The sequence below is a fragment of the Eleginops maclovinus genome, chromosome 24 (genome assembly GCF_036324505.1).
Source record: "Eleginops maclovinus isolate JMC-PN-2008 ecotype Puerto Natales chromosome 24, JC_Emac_rtc_rv5, whole genome shotgun sequence".
Classification (NCBI taxonomy): domain Eukaryota; kingdom Metazoa; phylum Chordata; class Actinopteri; order Perciformes; family Eleginopidae; genus Eleginops; species Eleginops maclovinus.
This window is the reverse complement of record NC_086372.1, coordinates 3881710-3907862: the sequence shown is the minus strand read 5'-3', so window position 1 is coordinate 3907862 and position 26153 is coordinate 3881710. Positions and strand designations below refer to the sequence as shown.

The 26153-nt window shown below is 43.1% G+C and overlaps 1 protein-coding gene and 1 long non-coding RNA gene across 2 annotated transcripts; one reads left to right on the top strand and one right to left on the bottom strand.

The window, feature by feature from the left end:
- Positions 1 to 224: 224 nt before the first annotated feature.
- Positions 225 to 15545, bottom strand: LOC134860907 (heparan-sulfate 6-O-sulfotransferase 3-B-like). Its single transcript, XM_063877788.1, has 2 exons — positions 14664 to 15545; positions 225 to 1610 (listed from the first exon to the last, which is right to left on the bottom strand). The coding sequence occupies exons 1-2, from the start codon at positions 15203 to 15205 to the stop codon at positions 857 to 859; spliced, it is 1296 nt and encodes a 431-aa protein (XP_063733858.1). The 5' UTR covers positions 15206 to 15545; the 3' UTR covers positions 225 to 856.
- Positions 7051 to 24912, top strand: LOC134860924 (uncharacterized). Its single transcript, XR_010165332.1, has 7 exons — positions 7051 to 7164; positions 18500 to 18574; positions 18990 to 19075; positions 19312 to 19571; positions 22552 to 22685; positions 24554 to 24632; positions 24740 to 24912. It is a non-coding gene; the product is annotated as an uncharacterized LOC134860924 (long non-coding RNA).
- Positions 24913 to 26153: the final 1241 nt, after the last annotated feature.

The following is a 26153-nucleotide window of genomic DNA, read 5'->3' as shown; positions in this document are numbered from 1 at the left end:
TTGGTTTCTTCTATTTTCTGCTGTGCCAGAAATGTAAACGATCAATTTAGAAGCAAGAGCCTGTGATCAATGCCCTAATGGTGGAAATACCGATGCTCTCTCCCTGTGATGTAGGAGTGCTGAAACCCCCTCTGACAGCCTGTCTTTCAGGCCCTCAGCTCCCCTCGGTGTGCGTCAGTGTGTCTATACGTGCGTGGATATAGAAGAAGTTGGCACACTGCACGGAGATTTCAGATTTTTATGGTGAGAACATGCTGTGAAAAAGAAGCAAGGTGGAACACGTTCATGTACACATGCGTACCAGAGAGAGTCAAATTTACACGACTGTACTGCATTATTTTTATTGAACACCTTTCCTGCGTATACTGCAGCACTCCGAGAGAATAAAACACACTGAAGACTATTGCCAAGTTTGTGCTTTGATATTCTTATGAAGCCAAACACAACAGAATAACTACAGAGTTTCACTGATCAACACACTAGATCACACACACACGTTACACAGAGGATCCTTCAGCCATTTTTAAGAAGACTCAAATTAGCCTCGTTTTTTCCCCCCCTTCTTCTAATTGTTAGCAAAATTAAAGAAACTTGTTCACCGCTTTGAGACCATTCAAAGCAATTGCTAATGAATAAATAAAACACAATTCACATCTGCAGTGCCAAAAGTAGCCATAGAAAACAAAAATACAAAATGTTTATGTTGCCATGACAAATACATCCATCATAAATATTAAGACACCGTTCGGCAGTCCAACAAAGAGCGATGACGGCAGGAGGATTTGGCAGATTCACAGCAGAGGAGAGCTGGGGAGGAGAGTAAAGCACGATGAAGTAAGCAGCCACCCATGAGTCCTCACCACCTCACCACCTGGCTGCTGTAGTCCTCGGTGGTAGCTACCTCCTCCAGCCCCTTCATCTGCTCTTCTTCTTCCTCCCTTCCTCCTCCTCCCAGTCTCCACAGCTCGGCCAGATAGGTCCTGTGCAGCCGCTGCCTATGCTGCCTCTCCTGCCACCTCCTCAGACGCTCCTCCTGGTGCTGCTTCTGCCGGTTGTACTGGTAGCGCCGCAGGAACAGCTCCTTGGCGTACTCGTAGAGCTCCACGTCGAGAGCGTTCAGCCCCTCGATGCGCCATCGCACCTTCTCGCTGATGCCCACACTGGCGGCGCGCGTGCTGTTGATCTGCGTGAAGGCCCGGATGAAGCGCAGGCCGAACGTCCGCTCGAACAGGTACTGCGTCTTGCGCTGGAACTCCGTCAGGCCAAAGAAAGCCATGTTGAGCAGGTTGGCTTTGGCGCTTTCGAGCAACACGCGGCCTCGCTCCAGCTCACTCACCGACGACATGTTGTAGCAGCCCACCAGGCTGAGGTCAGCCAGCATGCGGACCTGCCGGTTGTTGGCCAGGTTTGAAGGGCAGCTCATGAAGTCGGCAAGGGGCACGCCGGTCCAGTCCTCCCCGCTGTAGCAGGCGGGGAGCTCGTCTTCAGTGGGGGCGCGGCCGTCACACATATGGAGGGCGGTTTTCCAAGTGGCGCCACGCTGCACGTGCTTCCACTCACTGAGGTAGCGTGACACAGGGTCTCGTAGCATCGTGATGTAGTAGAAATTCCTGCAGAGAGACAAATTGTAAGATTAAATGCCGATAATGTATGTTAGGATATAAGGGAATATACAGAGTCATTTATTTGTATTTTTTCCTTAAAGTGATGTCATTGATACAACTCTCATGTCACAACCATCATCTGAGAAGTCGAGGGCCTTGAACCTGCGTTTTCTCAAAGAGTCTTTGAGAAAATGACCCCAATTTTGGTGCCCAAAAATGTCTCTTTCTTGTTTAGTTGCACCCTCCTCTCGTAGGAGTTGAGATACCAAAAGAAAAAGATGGCCTCGACGAAACCAGTAAAACTTGAAGCTTCAAAACTGTGGTAAACAAACAAACAAATGGGAGAATTCACGGTGACTATGTCCACTTCTTTGATACAGTCGATGGTCTGTATGCTTATTAGTAGGCTAGTGCCAAGAAGGTTAGCGTAGGAGAGAATAGAAATTAAGTTTTAAGCCTTTGCACAGATGATGTGGATTTTGTTTCAACCAAATAGCCTCAACCTTCCTTTTCAGAACAACATCTTAAACTGAAATGCAGTACAAAGGTTGGAGAAACTGTCTGAGTCACGTTGTCAACTAAGTGGAGGACGATGAAACTATAAATCACATTTCTCATATCCTGCAGCTGTTAGACATGAGCTGGAGAAAAATACCACCGCGCTGGAAGTATGCGGTGTACAGAGAGTGTGATTAGGGTGTAAATGAAAAACATCATTGAGTGCGTCTGAGGGTGTTAGGGAATAATGAAATAGAAAGCATTGCAAACCTAGCAGCTATAACATTTAACATCCTGCATATGTGCAATTATTTTTGTCTTTGTAACACCGATTTGCTCCCGCTTCCTCTTGTAATGAATTTTTTTCGTCTCCGGCACCTTTCGTGTTTCTGCATCGTTCTGATCTGCCACGAAAGATGCTTCAGAAATTGCTGCGCGAGAACCTTTCAACCAGCAAACACAACTCTCCGCTCTTATCTATTGAATTCAGAGTCAGGAGTTAGCGCGGGGAGAATTTCAGCTATTTTCTAAAAGTCTTTCAGTGCGAAAACATCGATAAAAGGGAAATTGAAAATGGTCCTGTTGTGCACCGTGACCTTAGGGGTCAGCAACCAAATATAAAGCATTTATTTCACTCAAGGCTGCAGCTCATTTTCCTGAAGCGTTCATTCAACAGCTTTCAGATTCAACGGCGTTTCACAGCGATGGAAAATACCCTTTTCAACACTCTCACCAGAGTGATCAGTGTCCCTTTGTCTCACTCGGACTCCTTCCTGATACCTGTTGCTTTAGAATATTTATTTTGACACAAGCAGTACCGAAACACTAGTGATACACATTACTAGAGGCAGTGACCGTTTTATCATTATGAGTAATCCTTCACAGTTATATTTAAGTCACTACAACACAGTGAATAACTGGTCATGGCTCTAAGGGACTGTATACAAACAAAGGGTGTAGGGTAGGAGAGTAAATCCCCTTTTTTACGCTTAATTTCTCTGCAATTTTTCTTAAAACAGAGGCAAAAAACTGACACCACTGACTTAAAAGTAATTTAAGACGACATACACCTCTTCAAAAATGTATATATTTCATGTTTAATCATATTGTTTTGTATTTGCTACTTATGTGAATATGAAAGCTCTTCTCTCCCTGAAAACACAGCTTCCCCATAGTGGTTTTCACAGTCCATGTTGTCTCCTGAGTCAGGGGATGCACTTCCCTCCCTGTCCAGCAGTTGTCCCCAGTGTGTGCCACCTCTCCACACCACCTGACCCTGCACACCTGCTCCACATTTGCTCATCAGCTACAGTTTGCTGCCATCTGAGCCACAGTGTTGGAGCTCTTCCTGCCTGTTGCCTAGGTAAGTTATTTCAGTTTTCCTTTTATTTTTATCTTAGCTGTTCTATGTGAATTTGAGTCCTGTTCAGTGAGGGTTTGGAGATTCCCTCTTTGACTGTTTATAGTCTGTATCTGTTTCTTGCCTCACAGCAGCTCCACTTGCGACATCAACAAAGACAAATATTAAGATTAAGATACCAGGAAGCAGTAAAGTCACTGAAGACCATATGCTCGGACCTTTTTAGTTCCAATTGACCTGGAATTCAACTTTATTTTGAGGACTGACTTCTTCAAGGAGCCCTATTCTGCTCCTTTTCAGGTTCATATTTGTATTTTGTAACATGTCTCCATGCTTTAATGTTCAAAAAGCTCTTTATTTTCCTCATACTGCCTGTGCTGCAGCTCCTCTTTCCACCCTCGGTCTGAAACCAGAGCCCAGTCTGCTCTGATTGGTTAGCTGGCTCTGTTGTGATTGGTCAACTGCTTAGAGATATCCCGCCCCTTAGCCTTATCACATTAAATGTGTTGTACAGTAGCAATAGCCAAAAGAAGCTTGTGTTACCTGGTGATGTCATTATGTTACAGATGTTACAAAGGAGTGAAATGGAGGCGTTTCAGCGTGGGGGGGAGTGCAGGGATTTTAACCTTTGCAGACCATTTACAAGCACACACATCTATAGAACACTACCTGAGAGGACCTGCTGATTACATTTTATACATGGATGATTGATATCCAGCTATGCTTAAGAAAGGTGTATTTGTATGACTCTTTCGTTCTAAATGTGCTGTTTATTAGATGTTAAATATGGAACTTTCACAATAAGAGCTTCTGTACTGCTGTGATTGTTTTGAGTTGACTGCTAAAGTGGAAAATGAGATTAATGCGGAGAGAAGTTGTTTTAGCACAGAGTGCAGAGCCTTTAAAGGTCCGCAATTTAGCAATTATCGGCAGACGGCAGATATCCCTCTGCTGTGATTTATACTTAAGTGAGTGCCATGATGATATCATGGCAGAACACCCCTGCAGACAGACACACCGCCCACAGATAATGGCCGTCCACAGTGCGGCTAAGTGAATTACCCCGCCATTTTCGCCGGGTTGAGCGGACAGCAGGAGATAGATGGACACACACAAGCGGCCCACAAAGCGGCCTTTGTTGTACTTCCTTGAAATCAGCTCAGGCTTTGCTCCTCCTGTGCCTATCATCTATCTGTACAGCTAACCGCGAGACAGCCCGATCAATAAATGTCCATGAAACCCCGTCTGTGCTTTCATCGTGACCTATTGACAAAGAGCAGCAAATGTCAAAGCTCTTCCCTTACTCGTGTCAGGGACACAGGCAGGGTCAGATTATGAAGGTCAAGATTAATTGTTAGGGATACGTTAATGTCTGAGAGTTCTTAAGCAGGAAATTTGGTAACTTATGTTCGAATAACCACAAACAGACAAGAGAAATAAAAACGTAACTAAAACAAACACACGGCAACAATCAACAATAACACACAAACATGCAAACAGATTAAATACTATGCAGTTACAAGCGTTCACAGTTTTGATTGCTTAAAATCCAGTTCTTAAAAGAGTGGTTAAGTGTGTGATAGGAGGAGCTATTCCTTATCTGTATTGGTGTTGTGTTCCAAAGTTGGGAAGCCCTCACAGAGAAGCACAGTTTACCAAAGGAACTGGACCTAAGACGGACTACACAATCCCCTCTTAGGGCAGACCTTGTGGTTCTGCTGTTTGAGTTTTTGAGAGTAATGGGGGAGCATTTATCATTTCAAACTGAGACATGCATCAGTGTGTTTTAAAAGATGTTCCCAGCTGAGCAGGTTATGTTTGTCCAGGATTTTGCAATGGTGGTATAGTTTAGATTTTCTGTCCAAAACTTTGAGAGCTTGTTTATGAAGTGATAGGATAGGCTTTACTGTTGTGCTGTGCACCTGGGTCCAGCTGGTCATACAGTATGTGAGGTGGGGAATGATCATGGCAGTCGTATAGAGTGTTGCTATAGGTGTTGTCAAACAGTTCCTTATATATCTGAAGTTATTAGTTGATTTATGATCAACACATGATGGCATAATCATCGCCGACCCTCAACAGCGACTGTGAGCTATCCTGCGTATTTGTTCCTTAAGTGAAATCAGCCTCTGTTCAATACGGCGCATTGTTCATGCTCTTCTCGCTGCCTGTCACCTTTCTCCATACGGCAAACCTGAAAACACTATTGATCGCCCTCTCGCACTGGCCAATTGTCTCTCTCTCTCACTCCCTAAATCACCTTCAGATGCTGGAGAGGAAACTCCCGGCGAAAGATCAATATCTGCCTTGTTAATTCACTCACTACCATCAAGGACACAGTCATGATAAAGCTATTCATGCTGCCCCTACCGAAAGTGTCTGGATCGACAACAATCTTGTTTACTTCATCTTCGTTCCAAGTGAAAATACATCATGTTGCTTTTAGTTGAGGCGTTTCCCTCACACTGCTCCAATAGCTGTTTCCATCAGCAGGGAGAAGAAGATTGGAGAACAAGCACCGGGCTGCACATCGATTTCACACTAAGGCAGGGTGTTGATAACGCACAGTTGGAGCGGATCCATTTTAAAGGTGTTTGTGTCACCAAGAGATTCCTCAGCCATTGCTTTTAACAGACAATTACGGTCGGGGGGGGGGATAAGAAATCACTTTTAAATGCTCCTCTGCTCGTGATAATACCTGCTCACACACCCAACAGAAAATAATAAGCAGCCAGGAAAAACACTGGCATCTTGGTCATATCGCCTCATCAGGAAATAATGAGTTTAACGCCTTGCGCTTTATTTATGAACACTTGGGGATTTGACTGATTAGTCTTAGGGACTCTTTACTATTGGAGCATCCTGCCTGATCCTGAGATACTGAAACTAATTTAAAAAATATCTTGAAACATAGGAACAATTTTCTACAGTAGATTATTATTTCTTGAAAAACAGAGTGTTGAGATTTTAGGATGCGTGTCCTTCTTGCACTATGAGGCCCAGTGGGGAAAAAGGTGATTGTGATGTCACCCTCAAAACACTAATCAGGATTAGTCTGATAACGGTCGATGGGTTGTTTGCTTATAATGTCACTGTCAATTACATGTGGGTAAAGCGAACCGTGCTGATGAAGCAGATTGGTTCAGGCTTTGACTGTTACAATAGACTTTACATGTAATTTAATTTGTAAAGGGACCCAATTATAAGAAATACCAGAATCTGGCACCAAAATAAGCCCATTTAAGAAGTTGAATGAGCCTCTCGAAAGGAAGAACACTCCAGGAAGGATTTTGAGGATAACTGCATTTGACAAAGCAGATGAAATCAGTTTTCAACTTAGCCATCTTGACTTCAACTACAGAGAAACAAATGGGAAGAGCTATTAGACAGAGCAGAGGAAGGAAGGGTGGCAGATTGAGTAACAGCAGGTCTGCATGTTAAATGGCATGTTAGACTGATGAGCGAGTGAAGCTGCTCCGACAGGGGGAGTCTCATCATATCAGTCTCCAGAACAAGAGGTCAAGCGGGATCCATCTCACTCGTCTGATCCTCTTTCTTGTACTAATTTAATGTCTGTTTGCCAATTACAGGGAGAATGATATCCATCCCGTCTCAGCGGCATCACTATCACACCAGACAGGACTATAACAGGACACTCCCTCTCAGCACCAGATGATTCGTCATCAGTAGGAACATTAGGAGGTTAGTAATCAATGCTAACACCAGTGAAATTTCACGTGTCAATACCCGTCCTTCAACATGCACTCCTTTTTTGGCATTGACTGAGTATCAAAGTATCTGTTCTTGTTACATCCCGAGCCAATATCAAACAGCATAACCCAGTTGAAGAAATACAGAGTGAGCAGCGTTATCTATCAGGTGATTTTAAAGAGAGTAAGGAGAGAAATGACGAGCTAGGAGACTGCACTGTGATCTTCATTGGTTGCAGATATGAGATGCTATTTTAGTCGATCAAGGAAAAGCCCCAGGGATGCTGGTGTGCAGTCAAGGGAACCAAGAAGTGGAAGGAGGAGGTGTCTGGACTAGCTTGGGTGTGAAGATGTGGTTTTACTGAAAACTAGGAGAGCTGCAGAGAACATCATCTTTGAATAGACTCTTCTTCTGAGCGCAGAATCATCCATCTTTAAGTATTAAAACGTGCTGCGTTTCAGGTATTTTTTCAGTTAGTGAAGCACACCCACGACAAACGTGGTGTTCATCCAACAGCCTGGCGTGTGCAGCTTTAGTAGCTTTAGCGTCTTAGCCTTAACCTTTCCTTGACATCTTAATCTTTGCAGCTTTGTGAGGTGTCAGCCACTCCTCTAGGTCCATGCAGTTATGGAAAGGATAAATGGAAGACTGCACTCTGCAAAGGTCACATCTACCCACACAAACAACAGAGGAATTTCTGAAAGGCAGTCTTTTCACTTTTAAGCAATATGTGAAGGTTTCAGAACCGTGCTGTATGATTTCTTGCAGCATTTTGGCATTGAGTCTTTGAAGTGGTGAGCGATTTGCAGCTCGTGTCCTTCCCTGTAAATGAAAAGCAAGGTACAGCGTGCTACTGTACATCCCAGCCTCATATATGGTGCTCAGATAATATGAAACAGATAAGAACTTTGTGGAATTGAATCATATCCTACAGAACGTCACATTACAGAAACCATGATTCAGTTTGATGGATGGCACATAATGATGTCGGGCACAGCGTTTATCCATGTGATATTTATTCTTTCGTAACAAACGCACTCTTTTGTAAGAAGAAATCTTCAATCCAGTCGACAGGTTTCTGAATAAATCCGGACTTCTGGATTAATCCCCCTCTTCCTCCTCCCCCGTACAATAATGGTAGTCTTCGACTGTCCCTAATCCCCCTAAGGAGTGTGGAGATTACCAATATCCTCTGAATATCTCACATTTCCCACAAGAATACGACGCACTGCTCACTGTCATGAAGGGAGGGCACTGGTGGGGGGGTTGATTTGACAGAAACATGATGCATGGCGTGTCAGTCAATTGATCGATTGTTTCACTTTACAATAGTATCAAGCATTGAGCAGCACATATCCAACAGGTGATGAGGCATTGATGTAAACCACTGCAAGAAGAGAGACGCTCTATTGTGTTGCTGCTCTGCACAATATAATATATACTTCACTTGCTGTTTGTTTAATTGTGATTTGAGAATTGTATATTGGACGCTAGGCCTATATTATATTGGTGAAGTAAGAAAGCATATATTAAAAAACCAGGCCTCAAGGAAATGAATACATGATTACCTATGTGACAGAACAACATGCAGGGGGATGTATGGCTTCTCACATGTTCAATTAGCTGCTGGATAAATCTGGGTGTGCATTTAGCCTGTGATGAGAAACTAAAGGTGTATATTTTTGACACAAATTGTTGCTTGCATGCTGCCAAGTACAAAATGTTTCCACATAGGAACCGTGGTAATTACCAGCAGGATATTTGGAAATGTTCCCACAAGACTTCACCGACTGTATAGTGTGTCAACACAAGCTGTAAACGGAACATCAAAACCCACCAGTGCTCAGAAATCATTATAATGCAATAGACTGCACCGCTATGCTTATGCTGTTATTTATTCATGGTTTAAGTTTAAATGCAGATTTTAAATATGAGTGCTTGAATTACTTCCACACATCAAAGATCTTTTGAATCTTAAGATGCGACATGAACACAGCAGGACGCCACCAACACGCTGACAACAGTGTGTGTCCAAGGCTAAAAATGTACCAAAAAGAGGGTGCTGAAATTCAGGATAGTTGCATCTATAAGTAGAAAATGAGACCGTGTAATGCAGTGTGTAAATGATTGTTAGGATGACTTTAATTGTAAGCCCAAAGTAGAAAGCAGTGATAATGAAATGCATGTCACTAATCAAAACTGTGACTGTCTGCCACATATGAAGCTAACGATAGGTTAGCTAAGGGAAGTCACTGTACCCTGCCCTGTTAAACCACAACTGCTTTTATGTTTCTGTTTGTGAATGTGAATTTAACGAGTTCCCTTGTACGTCGAATAGCTTATTGTAAGCTAACGTGCTGCTAGCTTTAGCTTCATTGCGGGAATCTATCTCTAGGAAAGAAGGGTAATAAGCTCACATCCCAAAATGTAAGGCTATGAATGTATTGTATTACTTGTCTTTAGATTCAAATACACCAATAGACAAAGCAAATCAATCTGAAGACTAAACCAACTGTAGTAGATATATCCCACAGGTTAGAGCCCTATGGTAACATGGATATACTCCCATCTACAGGGACCTCAGAGATAACGTTAGCCTAAATGCTAAAGTTATCACCGTTTTGCAATGTCACATTACCCATGATACTGGCGCTCTAGACTGTGGTATAAATAACAATATGCCAATTAATGTTATATGTATCTGAACTAGGCCAGACGTCATTGACAGGCTGCTGAGGATTTGTTGTTTTTAGTGTGAAGACGCATTCAGTGACACACATCTATACCTCGTTGGCTAACGTCTGATGTCATTGCTACTGCATCATTCCAAGGGCTAAGCGTGTGTAAGGAAATACTGACAGGAGCAATGACTAAATGCTAACTGAGGAGACATTAATGCTGTATATCTGCCTACATCCCGTCAGGCTGCAGCATAGGGAAAGACCTGTACGTTCACCCCCTGCCAAAAATAAAATTCTGATGTCAGGTACTGTACATATACCTCCCCACCCACGACAAGTGACGAATCAGAACTGCAGTGAAAGGAAAATTCTCCTAAAAAGAACAGAATCCAACTCACCCATTTAAGGACATGTGCCTCCTTTAGTTTCCTTGAGCCAAGACTCACTTTTGGCTACAAGTAATTATGGGATAATCTTAAATGCTTTGTTTGGCATTAAGCTAACGGTTGCACATCTGTCTGTCATACAGCAGTGTTCACCTGCCACAGAAGGAAAGCGGAGTCGAGCAAGGATACTTTTTACTGCTTATACATTTTCGTTGTAGAGGAATGTGCTATTTGTTCCCCTAAACGCTTTCAGAGTCTTACTGTAAGGCATCACAGCTCCTCTGGGATCCGTTTGGGGACTTCGGGCGGCTGAAGGTTGAATTTCTTGTGTCAATCAGCCTTCTTGTCACATTGAGTTTCTAACAATGTGTGGCTGTCATCAGCTTGAATTAACTTGAGGTGTAAGCTTCAAGATTGACATTACAGTCAAAAGCACCGTTGAAACTTAAAGGGCAGTATTACGCCTAAAGCATTTAGAAACACTGCTTCAGACGGAGCACCTTTTCTCAATAACGTACATTCCTCTCTGAAATCTCTGCATATAGCTGTCTTCGGGTGAGGATTTAAACTGACTCACTGAGACTGCAAGGGGAGATTAATGTCAAAACCTGCAACTAGATGTTTTTCCCATATATAGTGGTAAGTATTTCAGAGGAACATGGTGTAGCTTGAGCAAAGAGAGAATATCTTGAACACTGCTATCTGATAAATCTTCTTCTTCACCATCCCTGTGAGACTATTAAGCCTTGTCAGCATATTTTTGCATATTTTAATGCCATTATCGTCACTGGTAATAGGGTGGTTTTGCCAAATGAATAGCTAAAACCACCTTAACTGTGACTAGAAAGAACCAGGCTTATTAGACTCAGGCAGATCTTTCTGTTGGCCAGCCTGCATTCTTCGCTATAATCTGAAATAATGAGGTCAGTAACAAGGTTACACTCTCTGACTGCTCAGTGTGAGTCCAGCTGCCGAGGACGAACAGGGCAGTCCGGGAAATTTAAGTAGGTTTGACGTCTGGTCCGTACGGCAGTTGTGTATCCTGCAGCTATGTGAATGCTGTAGCATCATGCTGCGAGCAACTCCCTGCAGGAGCCTCGGCCCAGTGGCGCACCTATCAAAAACTACTTGAAGCGGCCATGTGTTATTCACTGAAGTCTGAGTATTTGGAGGGAAATTGCCAGACATAAGAGGGGATGATGGAGGGGTGCGAGCTAGTGCAGCACATGTTAGACAGGAGGGAATGTCAAAAGGAAAGGGACAAAAAACCTTGATAATATCCTTAGAAATGTACAGCGGCCTAAGATGTGTAAAAGGGCTGTTACAGGTTGGAAAAATAAGAGTAGTGAGCAGAGGGAGGGTGGTAATATATCTTGAGAAATCTCTACTTGAGATGCTATAAAAAGAGATGCATATCCCACACTGATATATTAAGATAGCTTGACCTGCATCTAGTACGGCTGGACTGCAAACGAAAGGGGTGTAGTTCCACCAAATGTTTTTTCCGTTGCAGATTTAGAACTTTATTCTGAAAAATTGAGAGTTTTTCTCTCTGAACTTAACCCAAACTTTAACTATAATCAGAGCAGAGGTATGTATGTATTATTAACCATTCCTGCAATGTACTAGGTGCAGCGTTTGATATTCCTATGTTTTTATATGCTGTACTCTATTTGCTGGTGTGTAGGAGAGAGGTGATTTCAAGGTGAATATTGAGTGCTCAGAAGCAGACAGATGCTGCTGTATACAGAGCGGATCAGCAGGAGGACATGCATTCAAAGAGTCAACTATTAATCTTTACATTTTACGGAAACTCTGACAAGGAAGGAGGTCAGACGTTTGATACAAACGAGACGTGGATTGTAAAAGACCCTGAAATCATCTGTCATCACATCTGCGTGAAGCCATGAGGGGAATGTAACCTTGACCAGAACAAACATGTGTCAATGCCCCATTGTTCTTCATAGTTTGAAGTAAAATAACTCTATTTTTATTAATCCCACGCTGTTGTGCCATGTTCTGCAGTGGTGTAATTGGAACTGGAGAAATACAGTCTTTATGATGCCCAAAAACTCCTTTATTGCCCTAATTCATTTGGATTTTGTGTTTAACGAGGTGGAAGTATAAAGAAACAGAACATGGACATTCTCAGGACTGACCGTATTTAAGTAAATGTTCTTATTGGTGTGGATATGTATACATGCTGTATGGTGTGCTCAGGAGTTGAATAATCCAGTGTATGGTCTGAGGTTAGACTCTCTGCAGCTACATCACAAGCTGCAGGATGTAGCCTTCAGATAGGTGTGGGCGTCATCCATTCCCACGATGTTTGATCCTTCACTGTCTGCATCCCTATTGCTATATGTGACTTGTATAAGATGAGTCATCCTTCAAAACATGCTTTCACTAAGTTGGATTGTGTTTAGCAATCAGCCTACGGAAACAATGTTTTGAGTGCTTTGTAAAGTACATGAAATTGGTTCAACCTGATAAACTCAATGATTATGTCACTGGACCTCAGGTACAAAGCAGCGGGGATTAAAGTTGTGTACTAATCTCTCTTAACTTCTCCTAAAAAGGCTAAAATTCTCAAATCTACAGAAGCAGAGTGAATTTAGGGAATAGATCAGATTAAATTTCATATTAAGCTGAGCAGTAAAATGCGCAAGCAGAAAAACCGACGCATGCTTTGCGTCACAGTCCATCGTGCAGGGTCTACATCCCCAAGGCAAACGGACAGTTGATTTTCAGCTCGGACAATAGTGCAAAAGGAAACCTGGTGGCAACAAAGTGCAAACCACGCTCTGTGTAGTCTGTTTTAGCGTTTATCTGAAACGACTTAATTTACTTGTCTATTTAAAGAATGGATGGTTGCTTGGTATTTTCAGTGAGGACAGAAAATCAACCAGGAATAATCCGTGTAATCAATACACAGCAGATACAAACGTGTCCTTGAGCAAGACGCTGAATCTGTAAGGCTGCTCAGGGGCTGCGGCGACCTCTGACCTCCCTGTGGAAGCACCCAGAGAATGAGTATTTTGCTTTCGGATCGATAAAGTATCGCATTATCACTGAGTACCCGGTGCAGTATCATATTATATCGTCTGCTGTGATAAACCACAGCAAAGCCTGTCTAATTCACCAGTCATTGGCTCTGAGTGGAAACCTGACCCTCCATTAAACACCTCCCTTAATGATCAAATCAACCGTTGAAAGGGGGAAATTACTGCCCAGATTTTTGTCCCTTTTTAAAATGATGGCGCTCGCAATCAGCCAGCAAATCCCAATGTTAATGCCTGATGATTTTGCACTTACTATGATATTGAGCTGACAAGTGCTGTTGACTCAGTCTGAGGCGCCTCTTCAAAACTATTTAAAAGCGTTAAATTAAGTGTGATGGCTGCCAAGGAGGACGGCTAATGGGTTGGAAGGATTTTCAAAAGGCGCTCCCCGTCCCCCTTTAACGCTCTCTGGAACATATGGAGATTTGTTCTCTCAACCAACACTGCCAAATTGGCTTCAACACGAAAGCGGCACACCCCGGAGGACCCTGCCCGTCTTAAGTGATTGACTCCCTTAAGCTTAGCTGTATGGCGGCTGTCATTACAGGAAATTGAAACGGACCTTCGGTGGAGGAAGGGCCTGTCTGATTCTGAGTGTGCCTCTGGAGACGGCTGCTGGTGTACACCGACCGTGTGGTGAACGTGTTAACACTGCAGCTCTGTAACGGCTCTATGTGCTGCATTGCATGCCAATCACAACATATACGAAATTAGAAGCCAGCGAGAAATTAGTGTTGAAGAGACCTTTGACTTAGTGCCTGGAGGCAAGCAAAAGAAGCTTAACAGCTCACTGTAATCTACTGACACTCCTCTTGTTGTTTGCTCAATACATGACTAACAATCCATTATGAAAACTGTCGTCCAGGCATTTGATTAATCAATTAATCAACTAATCGTTTCAATTACTCTAAGGATTCTACGGCAGTTCACTTCTACATCTGATTCAACACTTAATATTGAGAACATGAGTCTGTGAGTGAGCCAGTGAATGACAAAAGTGTAAAAGTGTGCGAGTAATTGTGGGTTGGTGAGGGAGTGAATGAGAGAGGGAGCGAGAAACATGGTGAGTGGATAATGGAGAGAGCAAGTGAGTGAAACAATTGAGGGAATGAGTGAAGTAATGAATGAGTGAATAAAGAGTAAGTCATTTAGTAAGTGAGAGACTTAGTGAATAAGTGAGCGAGTAAATAAGTGAGTTCAGTAAGAGAATAGAGTAAATAATGGAGTGAGTGAGTGAGGGAGTGAGTGAGTGACCTTACGTGTAAGTAAGTGAGTGAGTGAGTGGATGACCTGATGAGTTAAATAAGTGACTTCACTGGATTATAATGAGTGAGTGCACCTGTCCTGTGTCCCAGCCTCACCTTTTGTTCTTCTGGACACTTTTCTTGTCCCTCTTGTTCATCACTGTGGGCACGCAGCTCGTGAGCTCAGTCCAGTCCGCGTGCAGCCCGCAGCTCCAGCCCGTGGAGAACCGGGAGAAGAGCCAGGACTCTGCTCTCCCGGGCCGGTGACAGATGCATTTCCTCTGGCCGGGCATGCAGTCGCAGGGCTGCTCCAACTGGATGTTTTTCACCAGGTGCCGACCAAACGTGGTGCCGCCGGTCTTCTGGATGTGCAGGAACACCATCACATCATCCCCTCGGATGTTGAAGTCGACATGCCTGTCCAGGTTCCGCTCCGTGAAGTTAAATTTGGATGTTATTTTAGAGGGAAGGTCCTCGTCCACCTCCGGCTCCGTGTAAACTAACTCAACCCCGGAGGAGTACCGCTGGAAGAGCCCCTTGTCGTCACTTCTGAAGTAGCAGGTGTTGCTCTCCGCCGGGCACACGTACTGGTAGCCGATCATTAAGAAGAGCACCGCCGCGATGGGGATGAAGATGAGTCTGTTGAACTTCTCCTCCATGGTGGAAAACTGTAAATCACGCCGCCGACACAAACGGTAACGTGATGTCCGAGTCTTGTTCCTCTCGCCCGGGTCTCATCCTGCCGCTTCACTGTTGGTGCTCCTGTCAGTCACAATCTGGAGTTGTGCGAACATTTCCTGCAGGAGAGCTTTGACTGGCCTCGTCCTGCACAAGAACAGGTCTCAAACTTGGAGATGTCACTCTAAACATGCAATAATTTCCTGAAACATTCATGCATCTTGTTCCTTGAATATGTCAAAGTGGCACCTTTTGAGACGTCAGCACGAAACGGCACATCCCCGCCTGAGGAGCGTTCAGGCTCGGCTGTCCTGCCAGAGCCAACTGCTGATCGCTATCAGAGCCAGGAGAGGCATGTTGGACACAATTAACACAGGGACTTCCGGTCAGGGCTTTCACAGTAAAGCCTTTACGCACATATCGCTACATTGAACTGCTTCCTTACAAATCGGATTAATTAGGTAAATATATATATATATAGTCAATGAATGCAATTTGAATCTGAACAAGCATTTAATCACATACACGTCTTAATTCCAACATACTTTTGGTGATATCAAACCAAGTTGTTTCTCCTAAATATTCCTAGTTTGGTTGCAATGTTTGCCAAGTTACCATTGAAAGACTTGGGAGCAAACCCAAATCCGTTAATGTAAGTCTTATTATTGTCTGTAATATCCTTCAGACATAAATGCCACTAGCCTAGGAGTCCCAGACATTGGATATAATATGTAGTAATAAAAAGTAAATTGTAGTACAAGAATGTTTCTAAATGTAAGTGGCTGTAAGTGTCATATAATCAAGAGTAAAACACTTCTTAATCCTATTTTGGAAAGGAGAGACATCAACAAGAGAAGAGAAATTAACTGGTCAAATCAAATAGTTAAATTAATCCCTTCATCTCTAAAGCAATGCTTTTATTTTGAAGATCAATAACTGATTTCCGGTCTTGTTTTTGCTGACTTCACTACATCTGCGCCAGTCATCTGTCCCGGCTGCCGATCCCGTGACGCAATCGAATCTCTAATCACACACACACACACACACACACACACACACACACACACACACACACACACACACACACACACACACACACACACACACACACACACACACACACACTTGCAATTTGAGTGGCCTGGAACAACTGCTGATGGAAAATCATTAATTCCAATAATGTAGACACCGTATTGGGACTTTAAACGGAAATGATGTAAACAACAGAGGAAATTATGTACACAGTGATTTCAATGGACTTATTTAATTATAAATAAAATACAGTGACCTAAAAGTCCACACTGATTGGTATTGGATATGTTTATTCCTTATGGTTCTATTTTAATCCTGTTATGACTGTGATATTTTGTATAAAAAAGGCTAAGGACTGATCATAATGTATCTGCTTAGTGCAAATAGAAACTATGTCTTCTATTTATGTGTTATAATAAGCGGGTCTCCAAAGTGTGAAAACATGACTTGGGGGATTTTAGTTCCTGTGCAGCCAGCAGGAAAGAGTTAATCCTCAAGCGAGCCGCGAGTCATTTCAGCACCATGGACAGATTCCAACATGTCAAGTCAATAATTGGCATCGTGTGTGAGAGAAATGTGCATGTGTGCACGCCTGTGTGTATGTGTGTGTGTGCCTGCAATTCTATCATCATCCCACATAGGTTCTCGTATACCTCTGGAACAGACTGAAACACGTGACGCAGCTGAATTCCAGCTCTATATGGACATAAAGGCTAGAAATAAAGACATGTCTCCCTTAGTAATGGATTGTCTTTAAGCTTCCACTGATAAAAAGCTTTTGTTATTTTGCCTTAAATGTCCCTCCATCAACGGATTTAACCAGCATGCACTTTGATATGTATTCTGTTCAATCCTCTTTCTGCACTTTGCCCTCTTAGACATTGACTTAATCTGTATGGGGGTTTAGTGTAGGGCTCAACTCTCTCTCTCACCATTCTTCATTGAGGTGAGGACATGGAAGGAATTATTATGGGGTCAGGACAAGAAATATCTAATTTTCTAAAGGCCATGCAGAAGTGAACTGCTGGACATTAGGTGTGTTTGCCCCGGTGATGATAACGTCCCGTGTCACCATGCTCTTTACCTGCGAGGCCTCCTCCTCCTCCTCCAGATATGATTTTGCAAAAGAAACCTTTTCCACAAATGGCACGTTGATTAAAGTCTGTGCAGAATCCCTGATGGGTAAGAATCTGCATTAATGTTTTGTGCAGCGAAGCGAGACTCGTGTTGTTCTGGCTGTGCAGCTGGGATATTTACGAGGTCCCTAACGCTCGTAGTGAGCCTTATGAGAAATAACCCCGGGAAGTGCTGACTCAGCCACAATGTACAGGCCTCCCAATAATGGAACTGAGGCTTCCTGGAAATTATGATTGGATTGCTTTGGGATTTCTGTTTATCTGTTTTTGTCTTTGTCATTTCCAGCGAGGTCCCGGTCTGATGCAGCTGCAGATGTGTGTGTGTGTTATTGGAATTAGTATTGATTTTGAAATGATGTTGAGAAAGTTCACTTATGGTATTTTTGCAGTGGGACCTCTGGTGAGCTGGGAGTTTCCGGGCATTTCTAGCAAATGAGCAGCCTGAGGCACTATTAAGGGAAGCTAATAAATGTAAAACTGCTGCACAAGAGAAATGGAGGACATTTAAAGGGGGAAAAGAACTGTGGGGCATTACAGCTGCTGTTAGAGAATGAAAAATTATCCAACAGTGAACAGCCTCAAGAAAGATATGCCTCTCGCTGCTACTTCTCCAGGAGGTTATAGAGTGGAATATAAATGAGGATAAGACACATACAGAGTGTTGTAGGTGATAAAATGTGTACATACTAAAGGGAAGTCACAGCATCTGCCGTTTTCTCTTAAATGTGACAAAGCCTCATCATTATCAGATCTACAGGTGGGGGCTGCACATGTGAGATGAAGCCTGGAGCATGCAGATGTGCTCTGTAAGCTCTGTAAGTGTACAGATGGCGGTGCTGTAATGGCGGCATCTGCTTCTTCCTCCTCTTCTGCCTCCTCTGTGTGTGGTGTCAGACTCCTCACCTGCCCACTAGCTGCTGTCACTGATCACCTGATGGTTCACATGACCACCCCCCAGCTGCTCACCCCTTCGTTAGTCTCCATGTGTTATGCTTGTCAGGTGTTGCTGCATTCCCCTGTCTGTACCCTAACCCCTTCTGTCTCGGTAACCTGTTGCTGAGTGTGGAGTTTGCTTATTGGTCACTCTTCTTTCATTATGTGTTACAGGCACTGGGCATACTGGGGGAAGTCAAGATATAATGATGCCATTTCATAAAAGTGGCCATTTCTGAAGAAAGAACTGTAAGTAACTGTACTTGTTTGTTTTTTGCATAGGGAAAAAGCACGTTTAGTTTGCTAACATTTTACAAATTGCTTCCCTGATAAGCTTGGGTACCTATGTTGATTAAAGTGTCAGAAACCAGCATAAACCCAAGCATGGACTGGCAGCAGCGGAGAGTTTGGAACATCGGACTCAAATAATAATAATCAAAACCCATACTCACACTGCACTTTAAACATCTTTGACAGGACATATTTAGAATCGTGGTTTTCTCCTGCTGCTAGCCCTGTAGCCACATTGTTCCCTAAGCTACTATTGCTGCCTTACCTATTTATGAAACCACATGATTGCTAATTAACGCAGATTATAAAAAAGAAGTTCCTTTTTTAAACTGCGTTAATTATTGTTTTTGTATTCATTTTGGATTTGATGCAGATGTCAGTGGTGTTCTTGCAGCCACTTTCCTGCCAGCACATGTGTGACCATGAAGCATTGGACAGATACACTGAGATCCTCAAACAGTAGGTAGTCACTTTAAAGCTTCTCTGTTTAAATCGTTCTCTCTGATCAATGACAAAGCAGCAGTCAGTTCTCCTTTGCTTTACATCGGTAAAAATGTACACTTCAGTTTAGATTGTAGATCATATTTTTTAGATGCCATTGAGCATTCCTAGTTTCTGTAATCTGACAACTCTGGCCGTTAGCCTCGGCACCATGCGGCGCGTGTGACCGGAGATTTGTGAACTCTCCACCACAGGGATCCACAGGCAGGCCCGCAGACCTGCAGTGCAGCGGCGGCAACACGCCAACCTGTGCCGGGCTCCCACCACAGCCCCGTCCAAAACGCTTAATCAAAAGGGACACTCTCTCCACTTGGTTCCCGATGAAAAGGAAGCAGTTGGCCCATGCTGGCACCTAGGCAGCTCGACGGATAAAAACCCCAGATTGGTCTAATCTCCACTACAGTGCGGGAACATTGGAGAGGAGGCCTGTGATACAATCTGCATTTTCCAGCAGGTAATTGAAGCTTTGGGGTTGGGTTGATGGTGATGTGTCCTGCCGCGGCCTCATCAGCCTTCCTGTCTACGATCAGCGCTGATGGAAGTTTATCGTCTCCTAGAAACAGGCTCTGTTTGTCACTTCCATCAGACGCTGAATCAAGGTGCTAAATGAATGTCAGGAGGGAAATTACTGTAATTTCCCTGCTTGAAATGTATAGTAGCATTGTACCGCGATATTAAGGTCAACTTTCTCTGCCTGTCATTTAGACACTGCTGTGCAATTTCACTGCCAAACAGACCACGTGTCTCACTTCATTTAGCATTTGAGGTTGCCTCTTTCCTTCAATTTGAAGAAACCAAGGATATTATCTGATTTTGAATATGGTGCTTTTATAGTTTTACCCATAGATGAAATAGGGCATTAATAATGATTAAGATTACTCGATTAAGATTAAGAGGAACTCGGCGAATTTAGCTTTTGCAGACCATTTAGACGCATTAAAACTTATACGACACACTACAGGAGAGGGGAAACCACAAACAGAATATTAGAGCTCCTTCAATAAGACAGTCGTTATATAGATCTCACTATCGACGAACTGTTCTTTAAAAATACGAGCCATTTGCAAATCATTGCTAACTTGATGAATTTGTTGTTCATCTGAAAGTTAGACAAGAATCAGTTGGCTAACAAAATCCCGGAAGCCCAAAGATATGCTTTGCTCAGCTTTCTTAATGTGAGCGTTTAATTGAAAGAGATAAATAGCTCGGATTCATTAATAAATGTAACACTGGTTTATTCAAGATAAGGCTTTTATGCTAATATCTGCAAGCTTATGCAGCAAATAAGAGAAGCGGTAAAGTAATCAGATGCATACAGGGATGACGACGGCAAGAGCTTTGCACACTGCTGGTAAATATCTTTTTAATTAGCACCCTTCATTCTTGAGAAAACCTTTCAAACACATTTCTGATGTGGAGAAATATTGTTCAAAGGGATCCCTGAAATTCAGATGTGTGACAACTTGATCAAGGCAAAGATAAAAATATATATAAAGAATATTTGACGGTCACTAAAACTTTCTGAGTTTCCTGGCTTTGTTAACAGTAGCTACCTCTCCAACAACTCACATACTTACCGAGGCAGTGATAACACTGGATCCAAATGTTTAATTAGGTCAATGTGTTCTCAGGACGGCTGTGAAGGCAAAACACTTCATCTTAAAAAGCTCTGACTTTTTTTACTCTGTAACTCACAACCTAGATCTTATGTATTCACTGTGAGAAGAGCATGCGCCCTCTTCCCCATAAATCTGTATGATGTCATTAAATCAGTGTCAAAGACTTTCAGGATGTAATATTTGAACGTGTTATATCTATCAGTTTTAATAAACAGCTGATAATAAGGTGCAATCATTGCTAGCAATTTCAAAGAACAAACTTCTAAAATGATGTTCTAGATACGTTTGCATGCTCGTTAGGTTTAGAGGGAAACATGTTGTGTTACAGTTTTAAACCCAATGTTAACTTTGTGTATTGAAACAAACTACCTTATTGTGTTCAGGTTGATACAGTTAAGTAAAGGATCATGGTTTGGGTCAAAATAAGTGTTTGTTTGGTAAGTTAAGAATGCTAATGTTAGTTAAAATGTTTTCTGAGCTAAGCTAACTGCCCGATGCTGTAGCTTCATTTGTAGAATTGATATCCTCTCACCTAACACACAGCCAGAAAGCAACTAAGCATTCCCTAAACATAAACATTTGAATGCCATTCTTAATGAAGTACATGCTTTTGCAATAAAAAGGATGTTTTGGATGGGAATCTAGCAAAGATGCCAGGCTATAAATGTTGTATATTTCCTACCAAGTGTTACTTCAGTGTGATTCACCTGAGGGATTCACCTGTTTTGCTTCAGCAGGAGGAACTGTAGTAAAAACACCAATTTAAAAAAGATTGTATCCCAATATTTGAAATATGGCAGAGCGAGCAGACTCTAAGCATGTCACTTCCTTGTTGTGAGGGTCAGTCTATTATAGCCCTTAATGGTCCATCCAGCCTGTGAGTCTGTGCCAGGTTAACAATGCCTTTGAGCTGAGTCAGGAGCTGTCTGGGCTCGTGCCCAATAACTCTGGCAGTCAATAGTTCACTATTTCATAGCCAGTTTACAGCAACATTGCCTAAGACTGAATGCCGCATGAATTTGGTCATCACACATTCCAGGCACACGTAAAGACCTGGAAAGTGTCCCGCTCTTCAGCATTGTTTATGCTTCCGTTGCTCCATTCATGCCAGCTACCTGGCAGCTGGGTCTCTTTGTTGTATTAGAAACAGAGATGGAATAATTAATGTGTGGCCAAATCTGCCATGTGTGTTTACACCAATGTGTGATGATGGAATTCATATCGCAACATTTGCAGGTAGTCAAGCCTTAGGCGAGTTAGAATAAAAAAAAGTTTTGTGCAGCAGTCTTGGGGCGAGGTGTGAGGTGAGAGAAGTCATTATCTACAGAAAACACCTTCCCCGAGAGGCAGCGAAGAGAGGCTTCAAAAGGATACTTTATTTACGCAATCCAGACACATTGCAGAAAATAGGGCAGAAGCGTGCAGGAAGACTCTCTGGGAGGCCCGGCACGGCAAGCTGCTTAGGTAACTGCATTAGACAACCAAACATCAAAGCCTTAAATATTCACGGGGCCCTTAGATGGCGAGAAATGTACAAATGGATTATTCCTCCTTGGGTACACACAGAATATAAGCATGTGGTGGAGTGAGAGAAAAAGGGAGTGTTTGGCAAATCGCAGTGGCCCAAGACGAAATGGCGAAATGATGATGAGCAATAGGAGAGTGCTTCCAAGAAGAGGAATGGTGGTACTGCAGATCAAACGGAATCACCTCTCTGGCAGGCTTTTACCAGTAAAACCAATTCACTATCCACAGCTGCCACCAGTGACAGTATTAATATTGTGATGCTTCTGCTTTGCTCTCCTCCCACATTAGGTGCCATTTCAAAGCAAACTGCTCAGCGAGGTGTCTGAGGTTGTGATGAAGCATAAAAGAGCCCACAGGAAGGAGCCACCATATCGGAGAAAAATGGAGAGAAAAGAGTCCGTGGAAGTTCTCCGGATCTTTCGGTAGGAATGTCTCGTGATGAATTGCTAACCTTGTTTCCTAAACTCTGCTCCTTTACAGCAGCTTCATCATTATGCAGCTCTATCTTCATGCATCTAACCCCCCGCCTGATTTATTGGAGGCTATGGCTGAGTCGCTAGACCTTGCATCAAACGCTACAACATTTTGTGCACAAGTACAAATGCTAACATACACGACGCGCTGAAAGATACATTTGGAAGATGGATGCATTTTGCACATTTGAATTGCAAAATATCCAACACCTACCGCTTGGATTTGCTTCATAAAAACATATTTTTTAAGAACATGCGGTAACACTTATACATATTTGACTTTTAATTGACACACAAATGATGATTGATTGGTACAATCGCAGCGTCCATACCAAAGGACTGACCTTTCTTGAGCTGTTAAATATTCATGTCTCCTTATTGAGGAGGTCCCTTCAGGATAAACCCACATCAATAAGAGGAGTTTAGTCTGGTATTAATGGCAAAGAGATTTTGGACATTATTCATGGCTCGGAGAGTCTTTAAAATGGCTGTGATCCACAGTTAAGATGTGTATTACGACCATCTGGTTAAGATTCGCAATCCCAGAAAGCTTGTATCGCCCACTCATAAAGCTGTGTGTCCTGTCCTCTGGCCGACTATTTAAAATGCACCGTGCATGTGTGGATTTCTCCCAAGGATAACAACAGCCCTAATGTTCAATCGAAGGAGATTGTTCTGTAAGCATTAAAAGATCATATCTGATAGAACAGAGATGAAACCATTTCAGACAAAGCTTACCGTGAGCCCCGGACCCGGCACCAGAGGTGAAAGACCAGAGGGTATTCTCTTATCTTTGTGGCCAAAGCTCTTGGGCAAAGCACCCCTCCTGGCATTTAAAACACATGTCTGCGATAACATCATTGGTTCTTTTCTCCCTCCCTCTGGCCTCTAGAGAGAATCTCCGAGCATCTCTAAATGTCACGTTAAGTGCTTCTCTTGTCCCACACTGACACAAAAACGAGGTGCTCGCTGAATACAAAGAAGGCCCGTACTGGATGGCTGCCATAGCTCAAAGCGAGCGACAGTTATCTTCTCTTCCCTTTCCTGGACTCTTCCTCATTTGTTCAAACTGTCAAAAGTAACATTTAGTTTCTAATAGGGCTAGCCGAAGGACATGGCTTCCACTCGCGGCCCTACATTTGGATGCTAGCCTACATTCATAAAGCACTATTCATGGCTGAGGGTTAGTATTAAGAAAATAACTCTCACTAATATACTTCTTCCTGTAGTGCAGGTATATCTAAAAGCAGTTTAAGCAGTCCTGTAACTTAATACTGAGAGGAAAATATAATCAGATGCTTAAGGTAAGAAACCAGGAGAGAGAAATGATGCCTCTCTTAAATGCAAATGTCAAAACAAGTTGTTGTTTTTCTTCAGCTGCGCCTGATAAGTGTGAGGGTTATTAGATTCATCCTAGTTGGTTTCCTGTTAATAACATCTTCTGCAGGGTTTTTAAAACCTTGTATATTAGTTACATAATAGGGTCGTGAATATGTAAATGAGTGGGTTTAGCTACTTTACATAAAAAATACTCCTTGGTAAAGCTAAATCTTGAAATGACAGATATCTCAAGACTTTGTTAATAAGTGACAACATCTGTCTTTGCTAATGAATTTCATTCTCATAGAGGATGGGCTAAAGCTGTGATATTCCTCCTTTTTCGTTCTTCTGACTTTTATCAATCTAAATGGCATTAACACCTCCGATTCTTCCAGGGAGAAAGTGTCTGAGAGTGTGCTTGCTCCCATAACAATTCCTAGGATGCTCGCTGTTCGCCCCTCTATATCATGCAAGCTTTAACCCTGCCTTTGTTTCAGGCTGTTCAGGAACGCCAAAGAACATTTCAGTTTGGGGAACAGGTTGAAGGAAGCAGTTGAAAATGGCTACCATGTGCAGGTTGGTACTCTCTTATAATACGTTCTGAGTTAAGTTTTTTACCCATGTGCACTTTCATCTTACAATCATCTCTCCACATCTTCTGCCTTACCCATGATCCTCCAAAGGATCCCCTGCTGCTGCTGCAGCCGGTTTGCCTATAGAGCCTGGGCCTGGGAGCTCAGTGGGAGGACAAGAAAGAATCAGTGCGTTCCTCGTCATTTGTCTGCTATATATATAATTCTTTGGTGCTGGTACTTCTGACCTGTGCAACATTCATAGGGGACAATGAAAGGAAACGGTGGGTTGCTTCTCTCTTTCTCCCCCCCCACCTGTATCGCTCTTTAATCTCTCCTTCCCACAAGGCTGATTCACCACTTGTGACCCCTGTGGCTGCCTAGTTGAGAATAGACAACAAAGTGTCTGAGATGAAAACCGGTGGGCAGTTGTAGGCTGGATGGCCGCTCGGATTGAAGTTGGTGGGGCAGTGGTGAGGGCTCCTGCTGAGCTGGCACTTCGTCTGGATGCTAGTCGTGTATACTAAAATCCATGGAACTGTCTTGCTTTTCTTTCACAGTAAATGAGTTAACTGTATTTCTGTTTTAATTAGTAAATATAAGGGCATTTGAAACGTTCTGTATTTTTTCTCCTTACACAAAAAAACAGCTGTATCAAGGTTTCTTTTAACCTTTGCAGCATCAGACATCTGTGGAGGCTTACCTGAGAGCAGGAACACAGTGAGGATAACTGTACACAGCGCCTCAGTGTGCAACGTGGTCTAGATCCATCTCGTCCTCTGCAGGGGAAGATAAGAACCTCCTTCATGAATAAAGATGTTTCGGCATCCTCTCTCTCTTTGTTCAATGTGTACTTGTTCCAGTGGCCATTATTTATAGTCCCACTAAGGCCCGCAGCGGTGAGAGTGGGTCTCATGGGGGATTGGGAAGTGGAGCCACAGCTACCTATAGTGGGAAAGATATACCACCTCACCCCCGCTGAGAACTTCGCACAGGAAATGAACTCATAAATCAAGCAGTAAATTGAGTGTAGGGCTGTGCTTACTCATCTCAAGAGGTCCGCTCCTCTTCCTCCACACACCCCTGCTCCTTTTTACTGCATGACTAATGCAACTTCTCTGCCCGCGCGTGTCTCTCGCTCTGGTAAACTCTTATCAAAAAAGTGTGGATTTTATTTTCAAGTAAACATCATGGCTCCGGCCTGCAGTGGAAGGGGAGGAAACAGGCACATCATCAGCATATTGTCCTACAGATGAACTTCCCGCCTCATTGTGATGTGCTGCCTGTCTTTACTGGAAACGTGGCCTGCGAGGAGAGCCTCCCCTGCCCGCCTAAGGCTATCCTGCCAGTCACAGGACTTGTTCGGAGGAATTAAAATCTCTATTTATCAGGACTCGACTGAAGCTGTCTGGGGACTGGCCGAGGAAATGGCACTCAGTCAGCTTCTCCCAGCAGTGGGACTCTGACAGAGGGTTCAACACGCTGAGACGTGCCCATGCAGGCTGTTTCTTGTCAGCTTGTGTGA